The sequence below is a fragment of the Coturnix japonica genome, chromosome 4 (assembly GCF_054131305.1).
Source record: "Coturnix japonica strain WE chromosome 4, WE-NBRP24, whole genome shotgun sequence".
Lineage (NCBI taxonomy): Eukaryota > Metazoa > Chordata > Aves > Galliformes > Phasianidae > Coturnix > Coturnix japonica.
The window spans coordinates 79,317,813-79,345,038 of record NC_140666.1 but is presented as its reverse complement, the minus strand read 5'-3'; the positions used below and the strand labels follow the sequence as shown (position 1 = coordinate 79,345,038).

General features: G+C 38.3%; 1 protein-coding gene across 1 annotated transcript in view; it reads right to left on the bottom strand.

The window, feature by feature from the left end:
• Positions 1 to 6,339, bottom strand: part of CLNK (cytokine dependent hematopoietic cell linker) — a 34,931-nt gene extending 28,592 nt beyond the window's left edge. The window contains exons 1-2 of the mRNA XM_085547746.1: positions 6,284 to 6,339; positions 1,030 to 1,123 (exon numbers count right to left, since the gene is read on the bottom strand). Of these exons, the coding sequence (XP_085403872.1) occupies positions 1,030 to 1,123; positions 6,284 to 6,339 (150 nt within the window). The remainder of the gene's footprint in view (positions 1 to 1,029; positions 1,124 to 6,283) is intronic.
• Positions 6,340 to 27,226: the final 20,887 nt, after the last annotated feature.

Below are 27,226 nucleotides of genomic sequence, written 5' to 3'. Positions count from 1 at the left end.
AAGCAGCCAAAGTATTGATGATATCAACCTTGTTCAGTCATCCTTTATTTGTTTAGCTTGCTCTTTAAGCAACAGATCTGTGCTTTTTCCTCTTTCTCTAACTTGTATGGTATTTGCAATCTGTTCTTATACATCTAACATCTGAAACTCAAGATCAGCTTTCACACAGAAGTGGGAGGACATTTAAAATATGTTTTCTTTTCAGCTTTTATTTGCATTAACTACTTATTAAACCTCGAGGTTTATGATTTTCATGCTTGTTCATCTTGACTCCTGTTAATTTTGCATGATCTTACGATAAAGGAGTATTTCAGATGCATACCATAAACAGAGAATTAGGTCAATTCTTTGATCTATCACCCAATAATACAAAGTTGTTCTATTTACTTAATTAAAAAAAAAAAATAAAATCCCTTACTTTATTAACATTGAGGACTACGTTTTCTACTACCAGTGTTGTAGCCAGAATACGCATGTAGAAGTGAAAGAAAGACAAAATTTTAGGAGGAACAGATACTTACAGTACAATATGTATTAGCAGGAACATTCCTTCTTTCATTTTCTGTATGAAATGGAGAAAAAATGTCAGCAGATGTTGTTCTGTAGAAAATGATACAATAACTGATAGGAATAAAGGAATAAAAACCTATCATCAGCACAGTATTTTAAAGATAAATGTTTTGAACAGTGGAGCTGGTGCAAATCCACCCATAAGTTTGTTGACCTATGCAGTGCATGAGGAAGCAGCTCTGTGGCACTGGGATTCACAACCACTAGCTGAGCCCACCCACAGAAAACACTCAAGTGGTCATGCTTGAGCTCCTGTCTTCTGAGTTTTGCTGCCTGGTGCAGATCTGCAAGGTTTATTGCTGTTGAGCTTGGGGATCACAGTCTGGAAATCCCTTTTCTGGATAGAAATATATATTTGGCCCTTTGGTGGTACAAGAAAATCTGACCTCCTGCTTTCAAGACGGAACTAGAAAAGAGTTGTTGCTGATGTCCTTGCTGTAATAGCACAGCAGCTCTTACCCAGGAGATGGGAGTCCTGGTTTCAGCTTCTGAAACTCCAAATCCACAGTTCCCAAAATCAAGAGCAACAGCTGCAAACTGCTGCAACTGGTAGCTGTTGGCCAGTGGATATTATTGCATGGAATCATCAAGAAAGCACAAGGGCATGATGAACAAGGGAATGCATTCATTTGAGAAGAGTCCTTAGTTTAGCCCTTAACCTTATATACATGTTAAATTTTGGGACTGGTGAATGCAAACAGCCATGGTACTTACGTACCCAGCAAGTGCCCTTGTTCTGGTCTGTAGAATAAATTATTGCACAGTCTGTTTTTAGTCCCACAGATCCTACATCTGTGACTTAGAAATAATCTGGTTTCAAAATCTGAGCATGAAAGTTCTATGAAGAGTAACTTACAATTTAGCTCAGTGCTGAAAGCAGGATGTCAGATTATCTTGTGCTGCCCTAGTAACCTGTCTTCCAGTGATGTTCTCAGAGAAGCCAGTCTTTAAATACGTAGCCTCTTTACATTTATTGATATTCTCTTTATTTATTTATTTATTTATTTATTTATTTATTTATTTATTTATTATGGTTTAAATAATGCATGAGCCTGTTATTGCAGAGTGTTGTACGCCCCAGCAGATGGCATTCAGTGTTCATTTATGCAACACAGTGTTTTGATCTCTTTCTCTGAGGGTTATGAACAAGAGGCAGTTATTCATGTGAATTATTTGTCTTATTTTCTGTTTAGTTATGCTGGTGTGGATCAGATATAAGCCCAGTTAAATCAATGGGACTGAGGAAAATTGATGTAGATGAGAGGATAATTAGACAGTGCCAATGCAACAATGAAAAGACAGACACAGTCTTTAAATTGTTGTCTTTTAACTTCTGTTAATAAAAAATGTGATTCTGTCTTCCACAGTGAACAACAGAATTGAAAAATAGTGGTAAACATCAGAGCTATTAAGCCGCAGGTTTCATGATTTAACTCTAAAAGGGGGCAGACATGAGCCTTCAGGATGATCTATTGATATTTAACATCAGTTTACAAACTGATGTCCAGGTTAGCCTATAATCTATTCTGTTACCCAGCAATCACCACAGTTTGGAGAAACAGCTGCCCTCCCTCTTCTTTTGAGAATATGTACTTTGCACAATGCCAATGAAGGAAGTAGAGTTGCTGATATCCTGTGGATGTTCCTTATACATGAGATGAATTCCCAAATAGTTGCTTTGAGTTAGCTACAGAGTGCACACCCAATAGAAATTACTCCTCCTGTAATTTAAGAATGTTATTTTGGGAGTAAGGATGAATATTACATTTTGTCACCTATGCTAGAAATATTGGGCCATAGACATGCTGTAATGAAAAATGCTGTCTGGGTGGTGAAACACTATCAAAGAGACTCACCACTTAGTAAATAACAGGAACCATCTTTTCCTATATATACCTTCTAAGTGGATGTGACCCTGGGCAGTCTGAGGGGATTGGGTGCACCCTCAGTAAGTTTGTAGACAACACCAAGCTGGGAGGGAGTGTTGATCTGCCAGAGGGAAGAAGAACACTACAGAGGGAGCTGGATAGTCTGTATCAATGGGCTAAGACTAATGGCATGAGTTTCAATAGGGCCAAGTGTCGGGTCCTGTATTTTGGTCATAACAACCCCAGGCTTGGGGAGGAGTGTCTGGAAAGCTGCCTGATGGAAAGGAACCTTGGTGTGCTGATGGACAGTTGGTTGAATATGAGCCAGAAGTGTGCCCAGATGGCCAAGAAGGCCAATGGCATCCTGGCTTGTATCAGGAATGGTGTAGTGAGCAGGACTAGGGAAGACATCCTGCCCCTGTACTCGGCATTGGTGAGGCCTCACCTTGAGTGCTGTGTTCAGTTTTGGGCACCTCAGTACAAAAAGGACATGGAGGTATTGGAGCAGGTCCAGAGAAGGGCAATGAGGCTTGTGAAGGGCTTGGAAAATCAACCCTATTAGGAGAGGCTGAGGGAGCTAGGGATGTTTAGTCAGGGGAAAAGGAGGCTGAGGGGAGACCTTATTGCTATCTTCCAGTATCTGAAAGGTGCTTACAGTGAGAGTGGGGCAAATCTATTCTCACTAGTGACAAGTGACAGGATGAGGGGAAGTAGCCTCAAGCTGTGCCAAGTTAAGTTTAGTTTGGATGTTAGGAAATGCTTCTTTACAGAAAGGGTAGTTAAACACTGGAATAGGCTCCCGAGGGAGGTGGTTGGGTCACCATCCCTGGATGTGTTTAAGAGCCATTTGGATGTGATGCTCAGAGATATGATTTAGCAGAGTGTTGTTAGAGTTACTGTACTGTGGCTAGGCTGCAATTGGACTTGATGATCTTTGAGGTCTTTTCCAACCTGAGTGATTCTATGATTCTATGATCTAGTACTTGATCTAGTGGCTGGCAACCCTGCCTGTGGCAGGGGAGTTGGAACCTGATGATTCTTGAGGTCCCTTCCAACCCATGCCATTCTATGATTTTATCATTTTATCATTCTAGAACATCAAATCCCCTGACTTTCTATTGCATAGGTATGAAAGAGGACATAGTCACTGAATCATGGAATGGTTTGTGGAGGAAGGGACCTTAAAGATCATCTAGTCAGATGCTACATACTATACACTCTTCCAAATAGACCATCTTGCCCAAGGCCACATCCAAACTGACTTTGAATACCTCCAGGCATGGAGGATCCTTAGCATCACTTGACAATTTGTTCCAGAGGCTCACCACCCTAATCATGAAGAATTTCTTCCTCATTTCCAATCTAAATCTACATGCTTTCAGTTCAAAGCTGCTGCCCCCTGTTCTGTCACTACAGGGTCATGTAAGAAGAGTCTCCTCACTTTTCTTAAGGCTCCTTAGGTTATTGAAAGGCCACTGGAAACTCTCCCTGAAGCCTTCTTTTCTCCATGTTAAACAGTCCCAACTCTTTTAGCAGTTTTTATCTTTTTTTTTACCAGATAGTTTGCAATCAAGGGGATGTTCTGCCATCAGTATTTTTTCAGTTAAAGCTGATAACTTACTACTGGCAGGAGTTTTCTCAAGCTATAGAGACTGAACACCTCCTGCTCTGTATTGAAATTTCTTATGCCACAGCTTCTGTAAAACTAATAGATGGAGTATGTCAGTTGTAACAATAGTAAGGAATTATATTTCTGTGGCATATGTGTGGGCGGGTTTCTGCCAGCTGACAGAATGTCTGATGCCAAAGGACAAAAGAGAAGAAATGATTTTTTAATTAACTTGCAACGAAATAGAATTACATGCATTTTGTGGCAACCTTACTTACTTCTCATAAGTGACCTAAAGAAGTCTGTTCAAAAGGGTGACAGATTAACAATTTGTGCTTGAAAACCCAATGTCAGACTTGCATCCCTTATTTAAATGAGAAAGCAGAAGGTAAATTTGTTTCCATAGTCTTCAGCGAGTCTATGAGTGCGCTGTGTTTTTTTTTTAAGTCATTTTGGTGGTGTTTCAGCAAGTGACAGAAAGTGATAAAATGTTGTGTGCTATATTTCAGTGAATCTTGTGATACTTACAGAGTGTCTCTTAACCCCTTCAGTAGAAAAAAAGAATAAATAGCTGAAATATAGCAAGGAAGAATCTGCATAGGAGTTTTCAGTGTCATTATTTTCTGGTCCAATAGTACAGTGTAAAAGTGTCAGCATTTTCCTCTGGCCTCTAGAGAGGTTAGGTAAGACAAGCAAAACCTTCATAAATCACATAGTTATAATTTCAGGACCAAGGAAGAGACTAGGCAGTCTTCAGATGCTGTGAAAAGCATTTGTGAAAAATGCCACTTTTGTGAGCTTTTGTGGTATGGCTAGTTATCTATAGAACATAAAAGGTATCCCACTAGATTGTTGAATTTTATTTTTCCAGAAATTGCATTCTAGAAGTCATCAGGTTTTTGGTTTCCAGCAAGAAGATGACTCATATTCAGCTTGTTTCAATGTGTAACATCACGAAGCCAACATTTTTGGAGCGGTCTGGAACTAATCATCTTCTTATTTCTTTATTAGCATCTATCCAATAACTTAGCTTTATTTCCCTTCTTTTCTTTCAACTAATTTTTGCCTTTTTTTGTGTGTTTATTTGTTTGTTTTATGATGTTAGAGTGTTTTGGCCCTTCTTAAATAGGAGCTATTACTGACTGAGTAATCAGTATGGAAAAAAGATGTGCTGTACTACTTCTTTTTTCAGTAGTAAAGGAATTTTACCTTTTGGATGTGTTTCCAGATTCATTTCTGCAAATAAACTTGGGCAGGAACTAAGGACATTAAAAAAAAAAAAAAAGAAAAAAAAAAAGAATAAAAATCCAATTAAATTTTAGAAATTACCATTGCTCTATGAAACTTTACAAAAAGTCTAACTTAGAACAAGTGGAATTGCAAGTGCAATAACTTAAACTTGAAAAACAATTTGTTAGATACAGAAATTGAACATTTTTGGCCATCTCTCCAGCCTCAAATTTGGACAAGTAGAACTCTGCTGATACTACAAAAATTAATTTTAGACCTAAGTATTGCAACAATTAATGCTTTTACATTTGCAGGACATAATTTGAGGAATGATTTTGCTTAGGGAAATAGGATCTAAATCTCTTTTAACCATGTAGCTGTGCAACTGCACATGGCTTCTTTCCCCTTTTTCCAGCTCCCATAGGTATCACAGTTTTCCCCAAAAACTGTCATGATACTACTCCATCTTGCTTTAGGATGGAACTCAGCTAGTAGGAATATGTGGGATACACTGAGTTCAGAAGAAACACACTGACAGATCTTGATTTAAGCCTGTTGTCAAGGATGATAGTTCTCTCACTATCAACCTCTTTAGCTGCTGGTCCTCAGCCCTGTGCCAGTCTGACCAGCAGCATAAACAGATAATTGCAGTAGTATCACTCAATATTCAGAAACAACTATTTTTCAATGAATATGCAGTCAGGGTTTACATAAGGACAGTATTAATACACTCTTGTATTACCTACTTTCTGAACACCCTTGGAATTACCCAAAGTTTGTGAAACAACTGAGCTTCAAGTGCCCCACTCTTCTAATTACAACATAATTTATGTTAGCAGCAGCTTTTGAACACAATGAAGCTGAGTGGTTTCCTGTTCACTGAACAGTCTGTAAACCACAATAGATTCATCTGGTCTTTGCTGTTTGCTGCTTAGAGCATGGCCACATTAATAATAAAACTTCTATCGAAGTTACTTATTGGTTCTTTAAACAACAATTTACTTACCTATTTTTTGGCATAGTTTTCTTCTTCCCATTTGAGTCTGTCAGGCGCTGTATCATAGTTTTCCTGTTAGTTCTGACACAATTGAACAAAGCTTACTGTCAGCAAGAAGTAGTAAGTGGAAAAGAAATGTGAATTTAAAGTGAAATTTTCAAATCTGGGAAAAACATGTAAATGATTCCCATTTCTAACCCAAACATGATTTTCTTTCTTGTTTGCTTTTGTTTTTTACTATTTGGAAAACAAAAATATTTTACTGCTGAGAGAAGGAAAGCCTGGAAACAAAATTCCTGCATCCAGTGTTTTAATTTCTTTATGATAAGGTATTTATTAAACTCTTCTACAGATGAATAGAAATTGAGATTCAGGGCATGTATCCAGCATCTCTAGTAATAGTAAATCACTTGATAAACACTAGTGATGTAGATATCAAAGTAACAGAGACCTGCTCCTTTGGCCCCCTGCTTCTGATTGCTCTTGAGCATAAATTAGAAATCTAGTTCACCCCTTTAAAATAATATTGATCTGAAACACAGAGGATTTCAGCTTTTACGCCTTAACTTCTGGAAACCTTAGTGTTAGCAGCCAAAGAAGATTATCTTGCCAAACAGTTCCTATAGATTGTCAAGACAGTCATGTTATCTTGAATTTTTGGGCTTAGTCCTGCCCAAATTAATTTCAATTCATAGATTCTATAAGCAGTATTCCCAAATAAAGATTTTTTTCCCTTACATATAGATATATGCTCAAAAATCCTTAAAAAAAAATTCTTAATATGTGATCGCACACACATTTTCTAATTCTCAGCATAAAAATACTAATGGCAACAAATGCAAAGACAGAAATGTTAGAGGGTTCTATTTGGTATAAGAAACATTTTTGAACATTGGCTATAATTGAATTTTGAACTTTGTATATTTCTTAGTTTGCCAGATGTGACCTTTAGAAACTTTGTCCATAGCCACCAGAAATATAAACGGTCACATTTTTGTGCTGAGTTATCTCTGTAGAACATCAGAAATACAATCACTTAACTGGTTTCTATAAGCTCTATCCTCTTCACAGTTCATGTATGATCTTTCTTTTTCCTTTAAGAGTACTATTTCATTCTTGGCAACATTCTTCTGAATTCCTCTTAATGAAGTGTGTATTACAAACGCAAAACTCTACTGCATGTAAGCATTATGAGTACAATGAACACAGTTTTTGGGCATTTGAATTCACAGCATTCTTCCCCAACTCTTCTGTGTGGTTAATCTCCCATTGCACCCGGAAAATGACCTTCTGCAAGTTCTGCCTTGCCTACAGTGAGGAACTATTTAAATCTGCTTTGTTTGGCTTTGCCTGCATGTGGGATGCAGCACGGAGACTGAAAGCCTCCTTTGATAGCTACATCTGTAGTCCTTCAGAACTGCAAACATGTTAAAGATAACTAATAGCATAAAGTACAGGATTTGTCAGAAGCTCACTATGGGTTCAGAAAGTGGGGACATTCTGTAATTTTTGGGTGACTTATGTTAGTAAATTCTCTCTTTTGCCTAAAAAGATTTCAAAAATTCCTCCACTGCTTATTTCTTTAAAGTACTGCTATACAGTTTCTTAAAGTTTCTATGTCTACAGTACAAAAGCATTTTACCTTCATAGGATTTTCTTCCTTCTCTTGTCAACACTGTTGTTGACAGTGTCGCTGGAGTGATGTTGCTCCCTCCCTCCTACTGCAAAAGGCAGTGTAAAAGATCTTCACTTCATGTAACTTAAGAGTCTGTATTTTAGAACATTTTCTACCTTCTAAACATTTCAGATGGACCAGATGCAAAAAACTAAATTGCATTGTCTGTGACAGTGCAGTTTTGTGGCACAGAGAGCAGTGAATCCTATTTAGCTCAAGGTTCAATTTTCATCATCTATGGCAAGAAGGTTTACTGAGAAGGAAATGTAGGCTGGGCTTCCCATTAAGTGGTGATTCACTAATATTTAATGGCAGACAAACTGTTATGGAGCACGTAAAGAAATCCAAATAACATTTACATTAATGGAAATTGAATTCCTCTCAGTGGATTCTGTTGCAATAATCTATGATTAATGCATGATGAATTGGATGTATAAATGTTTGTATTTCCAAATTTCAAAATTTCCCAGAGTCATGAAATGCGTAGCTATATTATGCCATCTGGAAGTTTATGTACTTCAGTGCATTTAAGGAGATTATTACTAGGGTACATTTTATTTGCCAGGAGTTAAAAATGGCTGAATCAGTAATGAATGGTAAAAAGAGGAGGGGAAAAAAAAAAAAAGAAAAAAGAAAAAAGAGTGAAGTCCTTTCCTTCCTGCCTTTATTCTCTCTTCTGTTTTAATAGCAAAATAACAACAAAGGTAGCTATCATATTCAGAGGCTCCCCTCTGCCTGCAGTACTCTACATGAAGCAGCCCAATATTGCATGATATTTTGTTCCATAAAATACGGTGTTCCAAACTTTCTGCCATACTTCTGTGTTAAACCCTTTTTCATGAGAGATTGTAAGTGTCATCATTCGGCCCAGAGTATTCAGAAGCAATTCCCTATTGGATAAACATTATTGCTGTTATCCGTTTTTGTAGTTACATATTTTTGAACCTATTTGCATATTTATTTGGTTTGGCAGAAATGTTTGAGAGTACTTCTCATAAAATGGATCCTCATTGTGCTGGATGATTCACACTCATAAAGTCAAAGAATGCATAAAATGAGAAAAGAGTTGAATACCGCCTACAAGTGGAGAGCAAAATAAGCTGAAGGTGGAAAAAGTTGGGCTTAAAAGGAAAGGAATAGAATATGGAGTAAAGAGGTTTTAAATTAATGGAGAAGAGGTTTAGGTTAGTAGTCAGGGGGAAGTTTTTAACTGAGGAGGTGGTAAAACACTGGCATAGGCTACTCAAAGAGGTTGTGGATGCCCTGTCCCTGGAGGAGTTCAAGACCAAGTTGGATGGGTCCCCGTACAGCCTAATCTAGTGCCTGATCGAGTGGGTGGCAGCCCTACCCACAGTAGGGTTTGGAACTGGATAATCTTAGAAGTCCCTTCCAACCCAAGTCATTCAATGATACAGTGATTCTATGGAGTCTGCAAAACTGTGCTGATTGCAGACATCTGAAGGAGGTCAGTTTGAAAATCTACGTACCTGTCAAGCTTTGTATCATAACTACTATAAAATAATCATTATTGTCTTCATTATTAAAACATATAGTTCCTAGTATTTATCATTCTGATTATCCCAACTGATGGCTTGTTTTGCACCTTTTTCTACAGGCATAATTACCTAGCAGTAGGATTTGGAGTGGGAGGAGGCTTAGTCAATATTTTTTTGGCCCTAATTAAGCAAAACTAAAGTCAGTAAGGCAGAAATAAATTTTAACTCTAGCAGCAGAGAGCAATGTCAAATTCCCTCACCCCGAGTTTTAGAAGTGATACAGGCTAGTAAGAGAGATCGTATGTCTGGCTTGATTGGACTAGCTCAGTATAGAAGAGGGTTTTGAAATTGCTTCAGTACTGGGATTCATTGCCACCTCAGGCAACAAATGCTCCCTACCTGGCCTCCTGTGATAGCTCAAGAAGGATCTCCTAAGAATGTGAACCTAAATTTTCTTTTTTCTGAAGCTCATAACTATATGTAGGAAGGCAGTGGGAGGGCTTCCCTGCACCATACTTCCTAGGGCAGCAATGGTCATTTGGGGACTGGTGCTACTGGTGAGTGGGAAGTACACATGGGTATTGCCCTCTAAGCAGGGCTGTTCTGGACCTTAACAGGCTGACATGGATCCTCTGCATCCCAAATTACCTCTGATTCTAAATACTTTTGAATTAGTTGGAGACTAGCGCAGATTTGCCCTTCTATGTATTTGATATAATTTGCTGAGCTTCATACATGCTGGTATGGAGTTAATCATCGTAGCAGCCCATATGGGGCTGCATTTTGAATTAGTGGCTAAAACAGTGTTGATAACACATCACTGTTTTGGCTGTTGCTGAGCAGTGATTGCACAGCATTAAGCCTTGATTTTCTTCCCAGTCTGTTCCTCATTGAGAAGTCTGAGAGTGAGAAGGAGTTTGGATGGGGTCAGCCAGGACAGTTGATCCCAACAGACCAAAAGGTTATTATATGCCATGTAACATTGTCTTCAGCAATAAAAAATGAGGGAGGGAGGTTTGTTTTTGGAAGATGGACACTGCTTGGAGTACAGCGAGGCACCTCATGGGAGGTGGTGAGTGAGAGCCTTTGCATCACTTGTTTTTCAGGATGACAATTTTTAACACAGCCACATAAATATAAGCATCATCCAGGTCTGACGCAAAGGCCCAACCACTTTTCTGATTTTTTTCCCAGTCAGTGCCCGGAAAAGAAACTGTTCTTTTCCTTTTAATTTGTAAAGGTCAGCTTTTATGAATCAGTAGTAAGATCATCCATGAAAGTATTGTATGCGGTGTTGTTACAACAGAAAATAAAAAGCATAAATGGATGTTGATACGATTCATGTGTTGAAGCTGCTTCAGCTCTGGCTCTAAAAGCGTGTTAAGTAGGAGGAGACTGTAGCTATGGTGCATGTTAGGAGCATAATAGTAAATATTAAAGGTTACATTCTCTTAGCACAATTATACATCTCATCATTTGAAAAACTATTTAATTACAACTGGCATTGTTCATCTGAATTATCCTCTTCTTCAAAAAAAGGTGCTGTAGGTTTCCTCGAAAACCTTTAAAATGATATACATAGAAACACCCCAACCAAGCTTCATAATATCAAATAACCACATAGATAAAGTGAAAATTATTTAATTACCCGCTTGGTTAAATATGGATTTGGAAGTTCTGAATAGAAATATTTACTTGGTGCCAAACTGCATTAGCAGTCAGCAAAATAACAACTTATTGGAACTTCACTTATAGTATACTGGAAGATATTAAAGCTGTCTTTATCAGGAAACAGATCCTTGGTGAAGGTGTCACGACTCCTATCTCTGTACTATGGGATAAGACAGGTATTCATGGCACCAATGAAGATACACAGAACACACTTGTATTTCTGTTACAGATTTGTATTCATCTGGTTTGGAGTTGCTGCAGTGAATCATAGCCCAGTGACTTTGCACTGGTTGAAAGAGGTCCAAAAGAGGAAAAAATTAGAACCCACTGTGTCTCAGGAAAGGGATGGCGTATCACTAAAGCGTCTTTCAAGTCAGGTGGTGATGATCTTGCAAGGAAAAGAAAGATTGCACTCAGCCCTATTTGCAAACATAAGCGGCCCTTTATAGTGGCAAAGTGGAGATCTATGTTTTGTTGTGTGTAATACCATGCTGTGAGAGAAATGCCTGAAAAAGGTTCGGTGTTTGGCACAGATTCCTCCTCAGAACTCCTCTATCAAATCAAGCAAAACATATTCAAATAGCAACAGGGTGTTTTGTAACACTTGAAGCCAAATGCTGCAATATAATATAAACCACATTGCAAAGCTTTTGCGAGGGGGTGTGGCATGAATATTTTGTTCTTGAATAAAAGGCTGTACCTTCTGTATAGATATATATATTCATACATTGCAGATGTATATATATACACATAAATACCAAGTAGTACATATAGACTCTCTCCTTATATGTCCTATAAATTAGAATGTATATATCTATTTGTATATATTACTTTATGCTGTATTATATTAATCACACAGTATCACAGCACAGTAATTTATGATATGAACTTAAGAACAGCAACCAGTTCTGTAATCTCAGTGCAGACACGTGGCAACATTATGCACTTAGTTGTGTGTGTGTAGCTTCAGCCCCTGTAAAGCAGGCTGAGCATGCATTGTCAGGAGAGTGGGGACCCTGGGTATCTGAAAGGTTTTCATATTTTTTAGTTCAAATAGCTAAATATTAATTTGAGTGTGACTAAAGGAAATTCTTAATGCATGTAAAATGGTTTATAGGAACATAATAATAATGAAAATATACTTTTGAAACACTTTTTTTTTTTTTTTTTTTTTTTTTTTTTTTACCATAGAAATCAGAGTTAATTCAATTACAACTCCTCATCTGAATTTGGTCCTGGGATGGTAGTAACACTTTGCAGTGGTGTAGGATTGCATCACTGCAGTTATTTTCATGTTCATGTTTCTTAACTTCTCTGCAGGCCGTTGGGATTTTTGGCATCTAAACGGTAGAGTTTCTTCTGAAATGAACAAACATCCAAATGGGAAACAAATTTGTTTTATTTTTCATGAAAGTCTTGGTAACAGACACTCTCTGAGGACTTGCTAAATTTGAAGCATTCCCTCTGCCTGCAATACATGTCTTTCAGAAGATTTGTCTATAGATTTTAACCTGTTTTCACTTCTATCTCTTATAAACAGTGTATTTTCCAGATGTGTTTTGTGTAGCTACCTACAATGATATTTGTACTGGCTTTCTAAGTCCATGCATTAGGATACTCTGTTTATCTCTGCCCTTGCATCTTGCAATGATGAGTGCAAATCCCTGTTCACCTGGGGAAGGCTGAGGAAAAATATTTAACTTAATTATCTCCCCAGTGCTTGGGGACTGCCTGGTGTGAGAAGGGAAGCCAAAGCCTTCTTTCCACTTAAAGAACAGTGAGTTATTCCATTCTAAGCAGTCAGAAGAGCTGATGGTTTATCATCTTCCTCCTCCTCCACAGATGAACAATATCCTGGGAGCAGGCAAGAAGCAGGCAGATTATATCTTATCTTAGAGCATGCAGTGTTAGCTGGGGCTTCCTGCCAGAATGTGGGGAGGCACTGCAACCCAGAGCTGCCCAGGGTGCTGTCATTATGTTACCCCTTTCTAGCAGACAGGGGAGTCTGGCAATCATCCCATAGCTCCAGGCAAACCTGCTGCTTCTGGAGACATTTGACTCTGAGTTAAGTGATGGAAATGAAACTCCCTCTTTAATGCTGAAATACTGATGGCCTGCTGCTGCTCTACAACAGCAACTCATAAAATAAGCTGAGCAGACGTAATGCACGTGACAATCAAGTAACTACAGTGAACTAAAAGAATGCACTGCATTGCCATTCCTCCATGTCCATCTGCTGTCAGGAAGGATCTGGTAGGTAAGCAGATTTCAATTTAATTTCACTCTGAGTCAGGGTGGAGTAACCTTCATAGAAATATAAAAATAGATCCTTCCACCCTGGTCATAGAGTGTAACCTCAACTATGGCTCTTATTATCCAGAAGAATATTTATCCTGCTCAAAGCAGAAAGGGAATGTATATCTGGAGAAAAAGACTCCAGTTTACTGCTGTTGCAGTGTAAACCTATATCCATGTCCTCAGTATCTGTGAACCAGAAGTATAACACTGCAGTTATAAGTTGCCTGTGAAATCCTGTTTAGAGGTGGATGAAAATGTCTGCTCTGTGTATTCTCACAAGAGTGGTTTCCATGGTGAATTGGAGGTATGTACAGCAGTCATGCTTCTAAGTTAAAAGGAAGGCAAGAAAGTGTTGCCAGCAGGAGCAGGAAGGTGATCATCCCTCTGTACTCAGCTCTGGTGAGGCTGCATCTCAAGCAGTGTGTTTGGTTTTGGGACCCTCTCTACAGGAAAGACATTGAGGCCCTGGACTGTGTTCAGAGATGGGTAACAAAGATGGTGAGAGGTCTGGAGCTCAAATTTTGTGAGGAGCAGATGAGTTAACTGCGATTTTTCAGTCTGGAGAAGAGGACACTCATTGGAAGCTTTATAGCTCTCTACAAGTACATGAAAGGAGATTGTGGTGAGGTGGGAATCATCCCTTGAAACTAGCAATAGGACTGGGAGAATGGCCTCAGCCTCAAGTTTTGTCAGGGGAGATTCAGGTGGAATTTAAGGAAAAAATTATTTTCCAAGAGTGGTCAGATGCTGTAATGGGCTGCCCAGGGTGGTGATCAATAAATGTTTAGGTGTTGTACTAAGGGACATGGTTCAGTGGCGAAATATCGATGGTAGGTGGACAGTTGGACTGGATGATCTTGGAGGTCTTTTCCAACCTTGATGATTCTATGATTGTCTGTACATCTTTTGAAAGTATCTTTCATTTATATGCCTACCATTCTAGTTTTTGAATCATGAGCAAATGGCAAACAAATATGTATATATTTATTTATGTGACAGCTTTCAATATCTCCTAAACACAAAGTTGTACATGGAAGATAGCAGATAGTAAAATAAGGGAAAGGGTTGTGCTAAACAAGTTATATTTGCTGATTTAAATGTTCATATCACTCAGATTGTGATCCTTAAATATAAATTAGGTGTTTTAATTAACTCTGTTGATTCACTGTGGGCAGTCATTTCTGAAAAGACTTCTCTGCAAGCTGTAGCCAAGTGCCTCTAAAAATTTTAAAAAAACACTTAAGACAGAGTTCATGTTTTTCTGTTCAAGAACTCATGTCCTTCACTAGACCTCTGAGCTTGTCTGTTTCTCTGCCTAATTAACCCTAGATTAATTAATCCTCTTCTTGCGCTTTACCACTCTTGTGCAGTTGTAGCCCACTCCAATATCTGGGTACTTGCTTAGTCTTGTGGCTTCCTGGCATTTAAGGTTGTGTTGCCTGACAGCTATAGACCTGAAATGGTGAGATGGCTGCATAAAAAGCTTATGATGGAGAGGGACTGGAATAGGCTATGCTGTTTCTAAAGCCTTTCTAGTCAATGCCTGATTCCGGCATCTGACAAAGATGTAAGCCAGACACATTTCATAACTGCACCACATTCCTTTTTGAAAAGATTTCTGAAGTCATCACTTTTAATTACAGCCTAGTGCATAGTCCTTATCCAGGTTCTCTTCTTCTTGAACATGGTTTGACAGAAGCAGAAACAGAGTCCAGGAACCACAAAGAAATGTACTATTCTGTCAGTAACTGTGCAACAATGCTTTTAGGTCCAGTTTTTCTGTAATGCATGAAGACTTGAAGGTGATAAAATTTAGACAGTCCCTTAGAAGTTGTACATCCTTTGTGCTATGAAGTGGCTTTGGAAACAGAACAGGTGTGGGCCTCAGATCCACGCAGGGCTAGTTAACTTCCTACTAGGGTAAATGGTTTATTTTCATTTCTGTACTTATTTATTTTATGTAGCAACTTTAGTTGCTGTCAGATATTGCTTAGAGGAACAGAGATAGAATCTCAGGTATCTTTGTACCTGGGGAGTGCACAACAGTTAAGGTACTTGGTAAAAATCAGTGCTGCTAACTTAACGGCATAACCTGCTAAAAACACTTCACCTCTGCTACATCTGCAGTTTGTGGCAGAATAATTAATATTACACTACTTAATCATCAAGTTCATTCATATTCTAATGAATGACCTAGGGCCAAATAAAATTGTGAGAAAATTTCCATAGTCTAACCATACCACTGCTGTTAGCCTATATCTGGATTCTGCTGGGTTTACAGGATCCAACTTAAATTTAGCACTTCAATCTAGATCTCAAATTCTATTTCTAAACCTCAAAGGCAGCTCAGGGACACTTCCAAACTGCTCATCATCACCTGAATGCACTAATAGACCTTAATGGCCTTGACAAGTCTCACCTGGTGCTTTCCCACACCCTTGCCAATGAGTAAAGACCCCCCATTCAGCTGTCAGACCCTACCGAGCAAGTGATGCCACTGAAGCGTGAGCTTCCAGCTCAGTGACATCCATGTCTGGCTATAGACTTTTAGGACCCAAGCCACAACCTACAGAAGGACTTCCTAGCCTGACCTTGAACCTACCTCATCATGTTGGAACTGCTCAGTAGCTATGGGGCTGTATTTGGTTTACTTCACCAGATATGAGTGTAATTCTGGCCAGCAAATGACTTCCTGGCTTGACCCTTACCCTGCCTTCTTGCCACCAACTTGCTTCACCATCTGGATCATTGGAGCCTAGATGCTATCCCTAGGTGTGCTCTGATCATCTGGCTGGGATAGTGGATGGACCCTAGACAGACCTGTTATGCTCCTCAGATCCTGTCCCTTGGGTCAGCCCTTATTCTAACTCTGATCAAGTTCACTCAGCATACTAAGTTCAGTTCCAGTAACAAGTATTTACTTGTAAGGACTGTGGTCCTGGCCCCATAGGTCTTGCCAGCATTTAGCTGTACAATGTCCTTTCCAGTTTTTACAGTCTGAGAACATTATACTACCTAATTGTGCATGCCATTTAACTCCAAATGACTTATGGTCCTGCAGTAAGCAAACTCTAGTTTCTTTAGTCTCAAACTTCAGTACTATGCCTGATTATGCTCCAGATTTAAAAAATACTCCAATATTCTGTATCCACACTACTCCCATTATCAACTGACCTCACACTTCTACTGACTGCTTTAATCTCAGCCCCCAATTCTTTAAGTGGCTTCACAGAGACTTTGTGGGTACTTAGCTGGATACTTGAGGTTTTTTGATTGTAGTAGTATAAAGGAAAATGCTGAGGACCATCTAGCACAGTTCATTTCTTTGATTCTTTTGAATGATTAGTTCCCTGTTGTGACCAATTTCATGTTATGCCTTCCATTCCTAGAAATAGAATTAGAACAATGATGTATGTAATAAGGGAAGTAGCAAAAATCAAGAATGTCCAATTCTGTGTTAAGAACATAAGGGCTGACATCTCCTAAAGCTTTACTCTTGCAGTTCCAGTTCCAGTCATGCTGTATGGGAACCATTTGGTCACAGCCCAAACCAGTGATTGAGCTCCTGGTGAAGGGGTGTGGGAACACAAGTGCAGGCAGTTCACCTATTCAATGGGAAAAGGTGGATTCAGGTTCCACCCCTCCCTAGCCTCATTTATGAGAGGGCAACTGAAAGTGAAGTATCTCTTCTTGGTGGTTGTGTCCTTCGGAAGTTTCCTGTTAGCTCTGATTCTCTGAAAGGGTGAAATATATATATATGTTTTTTTTCTATGTCACTGAATTGTAACTACTGCCTTTCTTGGCTGATCTGAAACTGATTAAAGGTGACTCTATGAACTGTTTCTGATCCCTACACAAGCTTTCTCATGGGCTCTAGATGATATAAAGCACATTAAAAATCAAAACCTTTCTTTAAGTACCATCATATGAGTTGGTAAGCTGAATTTTATGTATGCAAGTGTAAGTATTTAGTATGTGAGGGAAAGCAGATAGGAAGAAAATTGTTAATGCATTCAGATCAAAACCATAGGAGCGTTATCTACTCTACCAGTTCCGGGGATGTTGACCTTAATGTATCTACAACTTTTGCAAGCTGGGCTCTGTACTGCAGATCAGGGAGAAACATAATGGCTTTAAACACTGTTTTCCACTCTACTTATGTTAGATGTACATTAGTTGCTTAGAAGGAAGAATTAGAATGGAAATGAATATATCATTTGGGAAAAAAAAAAAAGGGTAATCAGCATCACAAGCATGTCTCTGCTGTGATGCAGTTGAATAAAAGTGATGTTTAGTATCAGAGAGTTATCATTTTTGCCTACTTGCCTATTCATATACCATCTTGAAAAGCATTTTTCAGTGTGTCATAGCAGTACCTCACTTTAAAACTTTCAGTATTAGAAAGAAAATCCAACGTCTTTTAAAAATAACAGATGGCTATGTAGTGAATACAGAGCTGTATTTCACCCTGGGGCTTTGTGGCAATTCAGAAGCCAGTTGAGTTACATGCTTGTGGTTAATAAGATCGCTAGAGCCACTCCAGTTAATTACAGCATTTTATTTATTCCATAGTTCATTATCTTATTGCAGGTTCCAGTAAGAAATAGTAGGGAAGATATAATTCCTCCACTACCCAACAAAAAAAAAAAAAAAAAAAAAAAAAGAAACTTCACAGCTGTAGACAAAATGTAAGCTCCATTATGGAATAAAAGATGCACTTTTATGTCTCTTTCACAGAGCAGCTTAATTGACAGTAATTCCAGACTGGCCAGATAACAAACTTTGTATTGCTTCTCATGGAGGGCTAGTAAAATAGAGTATTGCCTTCCTCCCAGAGGAGGAAAGGACGAAATAGGAGCTGTAATGAGTATGAAGAAAGGACTAGTAAGGAACATGGAGCTGTATCCAGTTTCATTTAGTTTTTCATCCTGATTTCGCTCCATCCTTTTCTGAAGAAAATATGTATAGCCAAATAGACTAGAATGCTTTCTTGATCAAATAATTGAGGCAATGTAAAATACTTCTACCAAGAAAATCTGGAGAAGTTAAAAAGCCGTTTTTGTAAGGAAGATTATGAATTATTGACGTAGTATTTTCATTGAAAAGAAAAAAGGCAGTCTCTTGTATGTATGGCTTCATTTCAGAAGAAATAAAAGCAATAACTAAAAATGGAATGATCACATCCCCCCTCAAAAGTGTGTCCTTAGCATGTTTTCCACTCTTGTTGGCTATGTGCCCCCTACAGATAGTGGATCAGTAGGAGTTTTCCTTTTGGTTTCACTTGTTCAGGCCTGGGCAATGGTGCTCTCCTTAGACTCCAAATTATAAGGCAGAGATGAATGGGAAGCCTATATACCCATGGATAGGAGAGGTATGTGGATTGAATCTAGGATACGACGTTTAGAAATACATCACAAGGACTGTTTTATTTATTTTTTCTTTTAACATGGTGTCTCTAGTGGGGAGCTCCTTCCCTTGCTCTTAGCTCTCCTTCCAGGTAACCAAGTGGTGTGCATGAAGCATTTGGGCTATTTCTGAGCAAAATTTGTGCAAGGAAGTTATCCTTCTGCATAGTAGTACTGGTCTTTATACAGCAAACTTGGCTAAGTTGTGAAATAATTCTTTGGTATGGTGTATGAATATTTCAGAAGCCTTGACTGATCACAGGAACCATTCTACCTGACACACTAATAAAGGCAAATCTCACTTCCAGCACCTTACAAAACTACAGGAGGCATATTTGTGATTCTTTGAAAAGGAAAGCCTGTGACAAATGTAAATAATTCACAGATGCTAAAACATCTACTTCATCTAAATAATATTTTAAAGTGTGGCTGTATTTCCCACTAAAGCTTGTTTTAAAATTGTAAATTAATGTTATAGATGACTTCTAATTCATTAAAATCTGTAGAGTTCTATAACTGGTGCTGCAAATCTTTATATAGTAAAACCTACTGTTTGTTGGAGCTGGCATCTTCCAGCCACAGTCACAGCTGTGGCATTGATGCCTTTGAAGTGCTCACAGCTGGGGCTGGAGCTCCTCCCTGCAGACAGAGAAAAAACCTGCTAGCTTAAAACATAGGCTTTAAATTTGCTGCAGCTTAGTTGGAACTTGACTTAAAGATTTGCTTTCCAGTGCAGAAAGCCGTTTTTATATCTGCTTCAAAGGCAGGTGATACCACAACATCTCCAGTCTCAGGTGGAGTTAAAAATCTACTCCTACAGCAAAGGTAAGCCACCAGCTTTAAAACATAGGTTTAAATTCATTTTATTGCTGAGTGTCTGCTACATGTAAAGACCTTAGCTTAAGTTTGAGCCTCTTTCCCATGCAAAGTGTCATTTAATCAATGGCAGCGTTTCTAATGTACCCATCACCCTTCTCTTTGAATACCTCTGCCTGCTGCTCTGCAGGGGTTTTTTCCAGAACAAGCAGAAAGTGAGCTCTCTGGGTTCAGGCTCCTTGGTGCAAACCAGCAGGGCTTTCTGCTGAGCTGCCCCTACCTGAGAGCACTTCAAAGGAGAGCCACAGCAGGAGCTGAAGCTGAAACTGAAAGTGTCGTGTTTTATCTAGCATGGGGGATTTGAGGAGTCCTCAGCCTCGAGGGCAACTTGTTCATTTAAAAAATGTGTTTTTAAAGTGATGTATTATATGGTTGTAGTAAGACCTTGATGAAGGCAGTTCTAACTACATATAATTTTCAGTGTGCTTCTTACCTTCTAGTCAGCTTTATGACAAAACAAAACAGAAAAAGGAAGTAGGAATGAGTCTGCTCTTGCAGGAATAATGTTGCTTCTATTTCAGTGCTGCACCCACAGAACAAGAGAATATGGAAAAGTGAACTGCAAGGGTTGCTTGCTCTTTTCAGTGTTCTTTTATTCTAGGTTATGTTCACACATACTTGCAAGTTCAACTCACTCCCCTCGTGCATAAAAACCTAGTTGTGTGTCTTTGCATCTGGAGTGATTTCAGCCCAGGTGAATCTAATAATGCTAATTTTAGCTCCAGATCCTGCAGGGCTCAGGTGAGTAGTCTTGAACACTCAGCTGCTTTGGGTGCATTACTACCAGTTGTCAGCTATGAGTAGTTTCAGCTAATTTCTTTAGTAAATCTAGATAGAGTGTTTCTGCATTTTTGGTGTCTGGAGTGCTTGAAGACCAAAAGAAACCTCAAAAAGTCAACTCCCTGAATTTTAGTGTTCCGACTCTCCAGTGGAAATCAGTTTTATGAAAGAAAACATTATGAAATTTGCTGCTGGGGAGTTCAGAGGGCTTTTGAACTGTAGCCTGTGCTTGATCCAGTTCAATGAACTGTGGGGATCCGTTGGCCTTTGTGGAAATCTTGAGGTGATCCTGGATGGTGGAACCCAGCCTGAACAAAGGAGAAGCAGCCGACCCCTCAGAAAGCCTCTTGCTGCTGCTGAATAGTAAGTCCTCTTGTTACTAGTGAAAAATCCCTGGCTTCAGGTTATTTTAAATGTCCTTGTAGACTGGTCCATTAACATGTAATTCTGGAACTGCTCTGAGAAAAGCCTTATCTTCAAATATCCCTGATTAAAAAGAGACATAGAAAGTAGTGTTTCCAGTGAAGGGCATCACAATGCATTTGATTGGCTTCAGAACCAAGCCTAGACTTTCCCTATCCACAGTTACAGCCAGATTTTCCTATGAGCTGATTAAAGGATTCTACGTTTCCAAAGTTTAGGATGATCTTTCAGCTGATCTGTCTCTTGATCTGTGGAAACTGTGTATGTGTAATTCGTGCTGTCTTCACTAGTCCCCTGCATCCCATCAGCACTGGCACTGCACTGCATGACCAGTGGGAGGCTGATGGCTCTACAGCCACCTAAAAAATAGAATCCAGGAAATGCTCTGCTAGAGTGATAGATGAGTATTAAATACTCAGCGTGTGCAAACTCATGGAGGTAAATGGAATGCTGCTAGGGACGCCCTTGAGAAATTCTCTGTGAGAAGTGATTTAAGATCTAGGAGGTGAGGCAGGTGATGACAATTTCAGAGGACTGAGGCGGAAGGCAGGGAGACAGAAAGACTTCCCTGTAACTTTTAGTAGAATTGAAACACAATAACATCAATAACATAATGCAGTAACTACGGAGTATAGAGTGCTGGCAGATTTTCAAGTAGAGTACTTACTCTGTGCTCATAATTCCTGACTTGTGGAAATGCAAATCTTCAAATAAGCCTGTAATGCAAAAGGAAATGTCTTAAAAACCTAGATGAATGTATTTATGTATTTAGGGGTTGGTTTGTTTGTTTTGGTTTTTACTAAGCTAGGAAAGAACCTAAAATGTGGTGTTGTGTATTCTGAAGAGAAAATGTTTCACTTCAGGCAGGAGTAGCATAGTCAAAAATGTAGCTGTGACGGCCATCAGAAAGTGTATAGTGTGGTCATGTTGTTAAACATAACATTAATGAAATCTCATTGTGTGGGGGAAGATGCGACTGTGAGCGAGACCTTTTCACTGTGAAGCCTAGGGAGACTGGAATGTAAGACAAAGAACAAACGTTGTCTAAGGATATACAGGAGGTTCTTTTATATGCGCTGTTAATCTTGTCACAATTGAGAAACCTTTCATCCTTTATCACTGTCGTTTGGAAGAAGTTAGGGCCAATTAACTGTTACAGGAACTTACTGTTTGTAGAGAGGATGGCATATAAGATGTATGTCGAACACAATAAAGTAGATCTATTCTGATGCTACAAGAAACTGAGAGCACTCTAACTCGACAGAGTGTCGACATCATTACCTGAACAAGCTTTCATTCATGTGCATACTGCTCTATTGCTGTATGCTCAGGAATTGAATTTATACTTAAAGATCTGTATTTGGATGAGAATTTGAAGTGTAATTTAAGTGCCCCAAACCAAGAATAAAGTTTGAAGAGGCTCTGTCAAGATGTTGTGGGTCTTTGAATCTCCTTGGTCCCAAGTGAAGGAATGAAAATATTTGCTTACATATTTTTAAAGTTCAGGGTTTTGGGTGTTTGTTTCTTTGTAGGCATCTCCAACAAAACTAAAAACAATTCTAAGAGCTGTATCAGAATTCTCAACTATTTTATTGCTAGGTTTTTTATACTGACTACTCAATCAGTTTTCCACTCGTCTCTGACTCATATCTCCTAACAGAATCCTTAGTAGTTCCATAATTTGGACACTAAAAAAAAAGGCTTTTCTATTTACTATATCACAGTCTACTGCCATTACTTTCTCTCAGCTTAGTAACTGTAGGGTGAGTAAAAAGTCTTATTTTCTTCTCTCCTCATGTGCAGCCATTTGTCAAATGGAAAGGCCTTGCAACCTCATGCAACTAACTGCTTCTAAATCTTCTACCGTCCTTACTCTATTTCACATTGTCATTTAAGGTAGGACTTCAAACTCATCACAAAAGTTCCAGAGTTTTCTACTGAAAAGAGTGAGTGCAGTTTAAAATATCTTGGACCCATTTTAGCTATTGACGAATGCTATCTGTAGTGAGCCACAATATTTTATTTTCTACAGTTAATTTTATCCTGATGTTTTCCTGTGTTGATGATTTTACTCAGTGTTTGCAGAATTCTTGGTAGATTTCTATGGCAGGTTATTCCTTACCTGAAATCGAAAGAATGTGTTTGTGATGGCCAAAATAGGCAGTTGTAGCTTGTGATTTACAGTAGAAGTAGATAGATGTCTAATAGAAAAAAAATGAGTCTACTTCTTAAAAAGCTCACCAGAGATTTAACATCTGTCACATAGTAACAAAAGCCTTAAATATTGGCTATTACGCTTTAGATATCTGAAAAATGCCTAATGTTGAGAAGAAAGCTGGCTAGAGCTATAAGGTAGCATAAGTCAAGTTGTAAATGTGTAGCAACTCTAACAATTACAAGTTACACAAAATCTTGCAAATCAGAGGATTGTTATTGTATATGTAAGTATTAAATTTCTAATTTCTGCATTTTTGTGCAGATCGATGCTTCAAAGTACAAGGCCTAAAATAAAGGGAGGACAGTATGAGTAATCTGGCATGAAAAAAAGCAAACAAATCTTGCAGTTATTCTAGGGACTACTTGGGGAATATTGAGGGACTGATGTTTTGAATAGTGGGTCTATAAAATGAAGTAAGGAGGACATTTCAAAAAGACTGACATTCAACTGAGAAAGATGTACAGTAAAAATAACACTAATAACAACACAGATGAATAATGTGGTAATTGATCACCTAATTCCTTATTTCCTCTAACTAAACCTATCTAGAAATCACCCACAGCAGCGATGGAATGTTACCCAAAATTTTCCCCATATGACTATTTTGATGAGCTGCTCTTTTGACAGCCTACAGCTCACCTGCTGGTTTTGGGTTCCAGCTTTCACTGTGGTATGAGCAGCTTTGGGAATAAATTTCATGGAATAAGTACCAGACAAATTATAAGATATTTCTGGTATAGATTAACTTTGGAATTAGCTTGGTGAACAATGCAACTTCTAAATATCTGTCTCTTATGGGTTAAAATGACAGTGAAGTCTAACTAAATTTACTTTCCCACAAGCTAAGTTTAGATTGGATGCTTCTGGTCAGTTAATGACAAACAAAGAATATAAAGACTCCAAGCCTGCAGGAGTTTTTTAAAAACATAGCTATTGATAATGAGAGAATGAGAGCTATGTTTTATGTACTCTGTAGAAAAAATACCTACTGTCAACATATGAAACATGGCTAAAAAGCCACCTAAGTACTCATATTTATTGAGAACAATGAAAACTGATCAGAAGTTTTAAATATTGTTGCTTGAATGAGTTTTCAAACATTCTCCAGAAGGAGAAAATGTAAGAAATGTGTGCCCTTGCTTTTGTGCACAAAATATAGCGGATTTCCCAGGGCTTTTACTTTCAGAGACTGAGTGTACAGCCCAAGCAGATTTCTGGCATCTCTAGGAAATTTCCTGGATTGTCTGTCCGAACAAGAGTAGAATGGAACTAACCTTATAAGCATGCACTGTTGTTGGAATGACCCAGTATCTTTATGTGAGCAGGGATGTTGTGTTTGAGAAGAGTAGTCTGTTCTTGTGAGCAGTTAGTGCTAGTTTGTCTTACAGACAGCTTACTTAATAAATGTAACCAACTTTGATATCGCTTCTTATAGCTAACACAACAGCTATCCTCACACAGTGATCGTGACACTACAGAGGGATTACATAAATCATATGATATTGCTTATCCTCTCCCTTAACCACCTATATTTCTATAATAAAATTATGATTACTTTTAACTGAAATGGATGAATTTTACTGCATGCATGATTCAGAAAATCAATTATGAATCTACAGATAAGGTACAGGAAATGCTGATTAATTTTCATGCTGCCAGTGTCTGTCCTCTGCTATCTCCTTCTGAACTGCTTTGTAGTACCTGGTCTCCTGTAGTGAATACATTGGGGGGTATAGTGGTGGGACCTGAAAGAGTTGTTTTACAAGCAGGTGTGAAGCTATTGTCAAATGGCGTTGCCAAGATTGTTTTCAACTCCTGTCTTCACAACAACAGAAAACAGTTATGTATAGCAGGAAGAATTTAATTATCTGATTTGAATGAATACAATCTGATTTCACTAATCTTTTTTTTCTGGCAATGATTAGTACATTGTTCAATTTATTTCAATAGCACATTAGTTTGGTTGTATCCCCTGCCAGAAATGCAACCAGATGCTTTATAGTAACAAAATACCTCTAATAGGAGCCACCGGTGTTAGTTAGAAAGCTATTAATATCTGTTTATTAGGTGGAAAGTAATATGTTCTGTTTTAATATGGTACTTCTAAACAGAATTTAGCAATGCAGAAGTCACATACAGAGGAATTAGTAAAAACAAAACAAAACAAACAAACAAAAAAAACAAAACAGTTGTTTGGTAGAGGCTTTTTCAATTTAGGGGTGCATTTGGTTTAAGTGCAAGTATGAGCCAAGAGGTAGCCCAGTGAGGTGGGCTGTAGGGCCTACAAATCATGAAACCAAATGTTTTACATCATAGTAGAAACTAGCTTGCTAGAAGAAAAACACACTGACAAATGGGCTAATCTCTTTCTTAAAAGCCAAGAAATATTTTCAAATCAAAAGAGCATAGGAAGAAACAAGGGCAACTCACAGCTGCTTTCCCTTAGGGTGCTTGGGCTCTGAGCTTGCAAAATGCTGAGATGGTTACTGCTGTAAAGAAATTCTACACCATTTCTAGATACTTCACAAAGCCACCTGGAGGTCACTGATGGTCTCAAGTTGATAAAGTGCAAATGGTCTCTGTACTCTGCTGCTTTTTGGAGAGGTTTCCTGTGGATGGCTAGCACACACGGGCACCAATCAGCACTATGAGAACTGAACCATTATTAGTTATCTGCACATCTACCTCAAAGTGAGATAAGACAGAAGATACATTCTCTTACTCATCTACTTTAACCTGTATTCAATAATTCTGTTCAGTTTCACAGTTGTTTCAAATCTTAGCAAGAAGAAAATAAGTTGTTTTTTTTTCTTTTTCTTTTCTTTTTTTTTTTCAATAGACAGCTGCTCAATTTTAATAAGGAAAAAATGATGATTACTCTTTTTTTTTCATTTCTCAAGCTGTTCAAAGGACTGACAAGTTATTTTAAGATGTGTAACTGTTTATTATGCAATTCTCAAGAGAAACAAATATTTTGGGAACAACGTGATTATTACACTGGTTTCCTGGGATTTCAGTGGATTTTTGTACCTTTGTATAGGACAACTGTGTAAAATACAAGGAATGTTTTTTTTCTTATATTTTAAAGCACAAGACTTATGTATGCTATTTTGAAAGCTAAGTCTAAAAGTGTATTTAAGAAAGGATACATATATTTTTATTAAAATTGACATATTGGGGAAAAAAAGTATTTAAAAAAATCCTAATGTTGATTAGAGAGTAAGCTATACATCATGAAAACATCCACCCACACTATAACATGAGCAACAATGTCCAGCATGGGAGCGTGATAGCATTTTGGGGATCAAGAAATTATGATGCATGGGGCACTCACAGTAGTATTGCCCTAGTAAATCTTGGTAATATCACTTCTGAAATAAGTATTCCTGCTGTAGGCTGATATTCCCCTCCCTCCCCCGTCCAAGTACAGCTTTGCTTCAGGCTTGTAATTATCATCCAAAACATTTATCTGAAAACCTGCTCATTGTCCAAGAAATCAGTTTAAAATAGAATGGGTTATTCGAGCTCTCAATTTGTGTAGCACGTGGCTTGCAAACCAGTAGAGACTTGACTGTACTTGGAAATTCTGCTATGCTTTATTTGAGACTTTTAACAAAGCATTTGTAGCCATACAATTTATAGTGCTGTATGTATATGTGAAAACTTAAAATTTTGCATGGAGTAGTCATTGTGGCAGATGGACAATTTCATAATTACAGACTCCACAAATGTAGAGTCTTGATTTAGCAGAAACTGGAGTTGACATGAGTCTTCCTGTTCTGTTTAATTTTTCTTGTGGGGAAAATACGAACCCTGTGATTTTACTTGTAAAGCAACCTGAAAATTCAAGTGCTTCTTATTTCCCTCTCCTTATTCTGCTACAGGTGGCCCTATATATATTCAGGTTGAAGAAAGTAATTGCAGGAATTCCTAGGAAGCGGTGGAATAGTAGTGATGCTGCATTCTCTATCTCATTTCCTACTGTCTGTTGTAGGATGAACTGTTTTTATTACATATTGCAGGAATGATTCCTCACATGTTTATCCTTTGCTTTCTTGTTTTTCTGTTCAGTTCAGTGTTTTATCTGAGACAATTCTAACTTGACCTCTT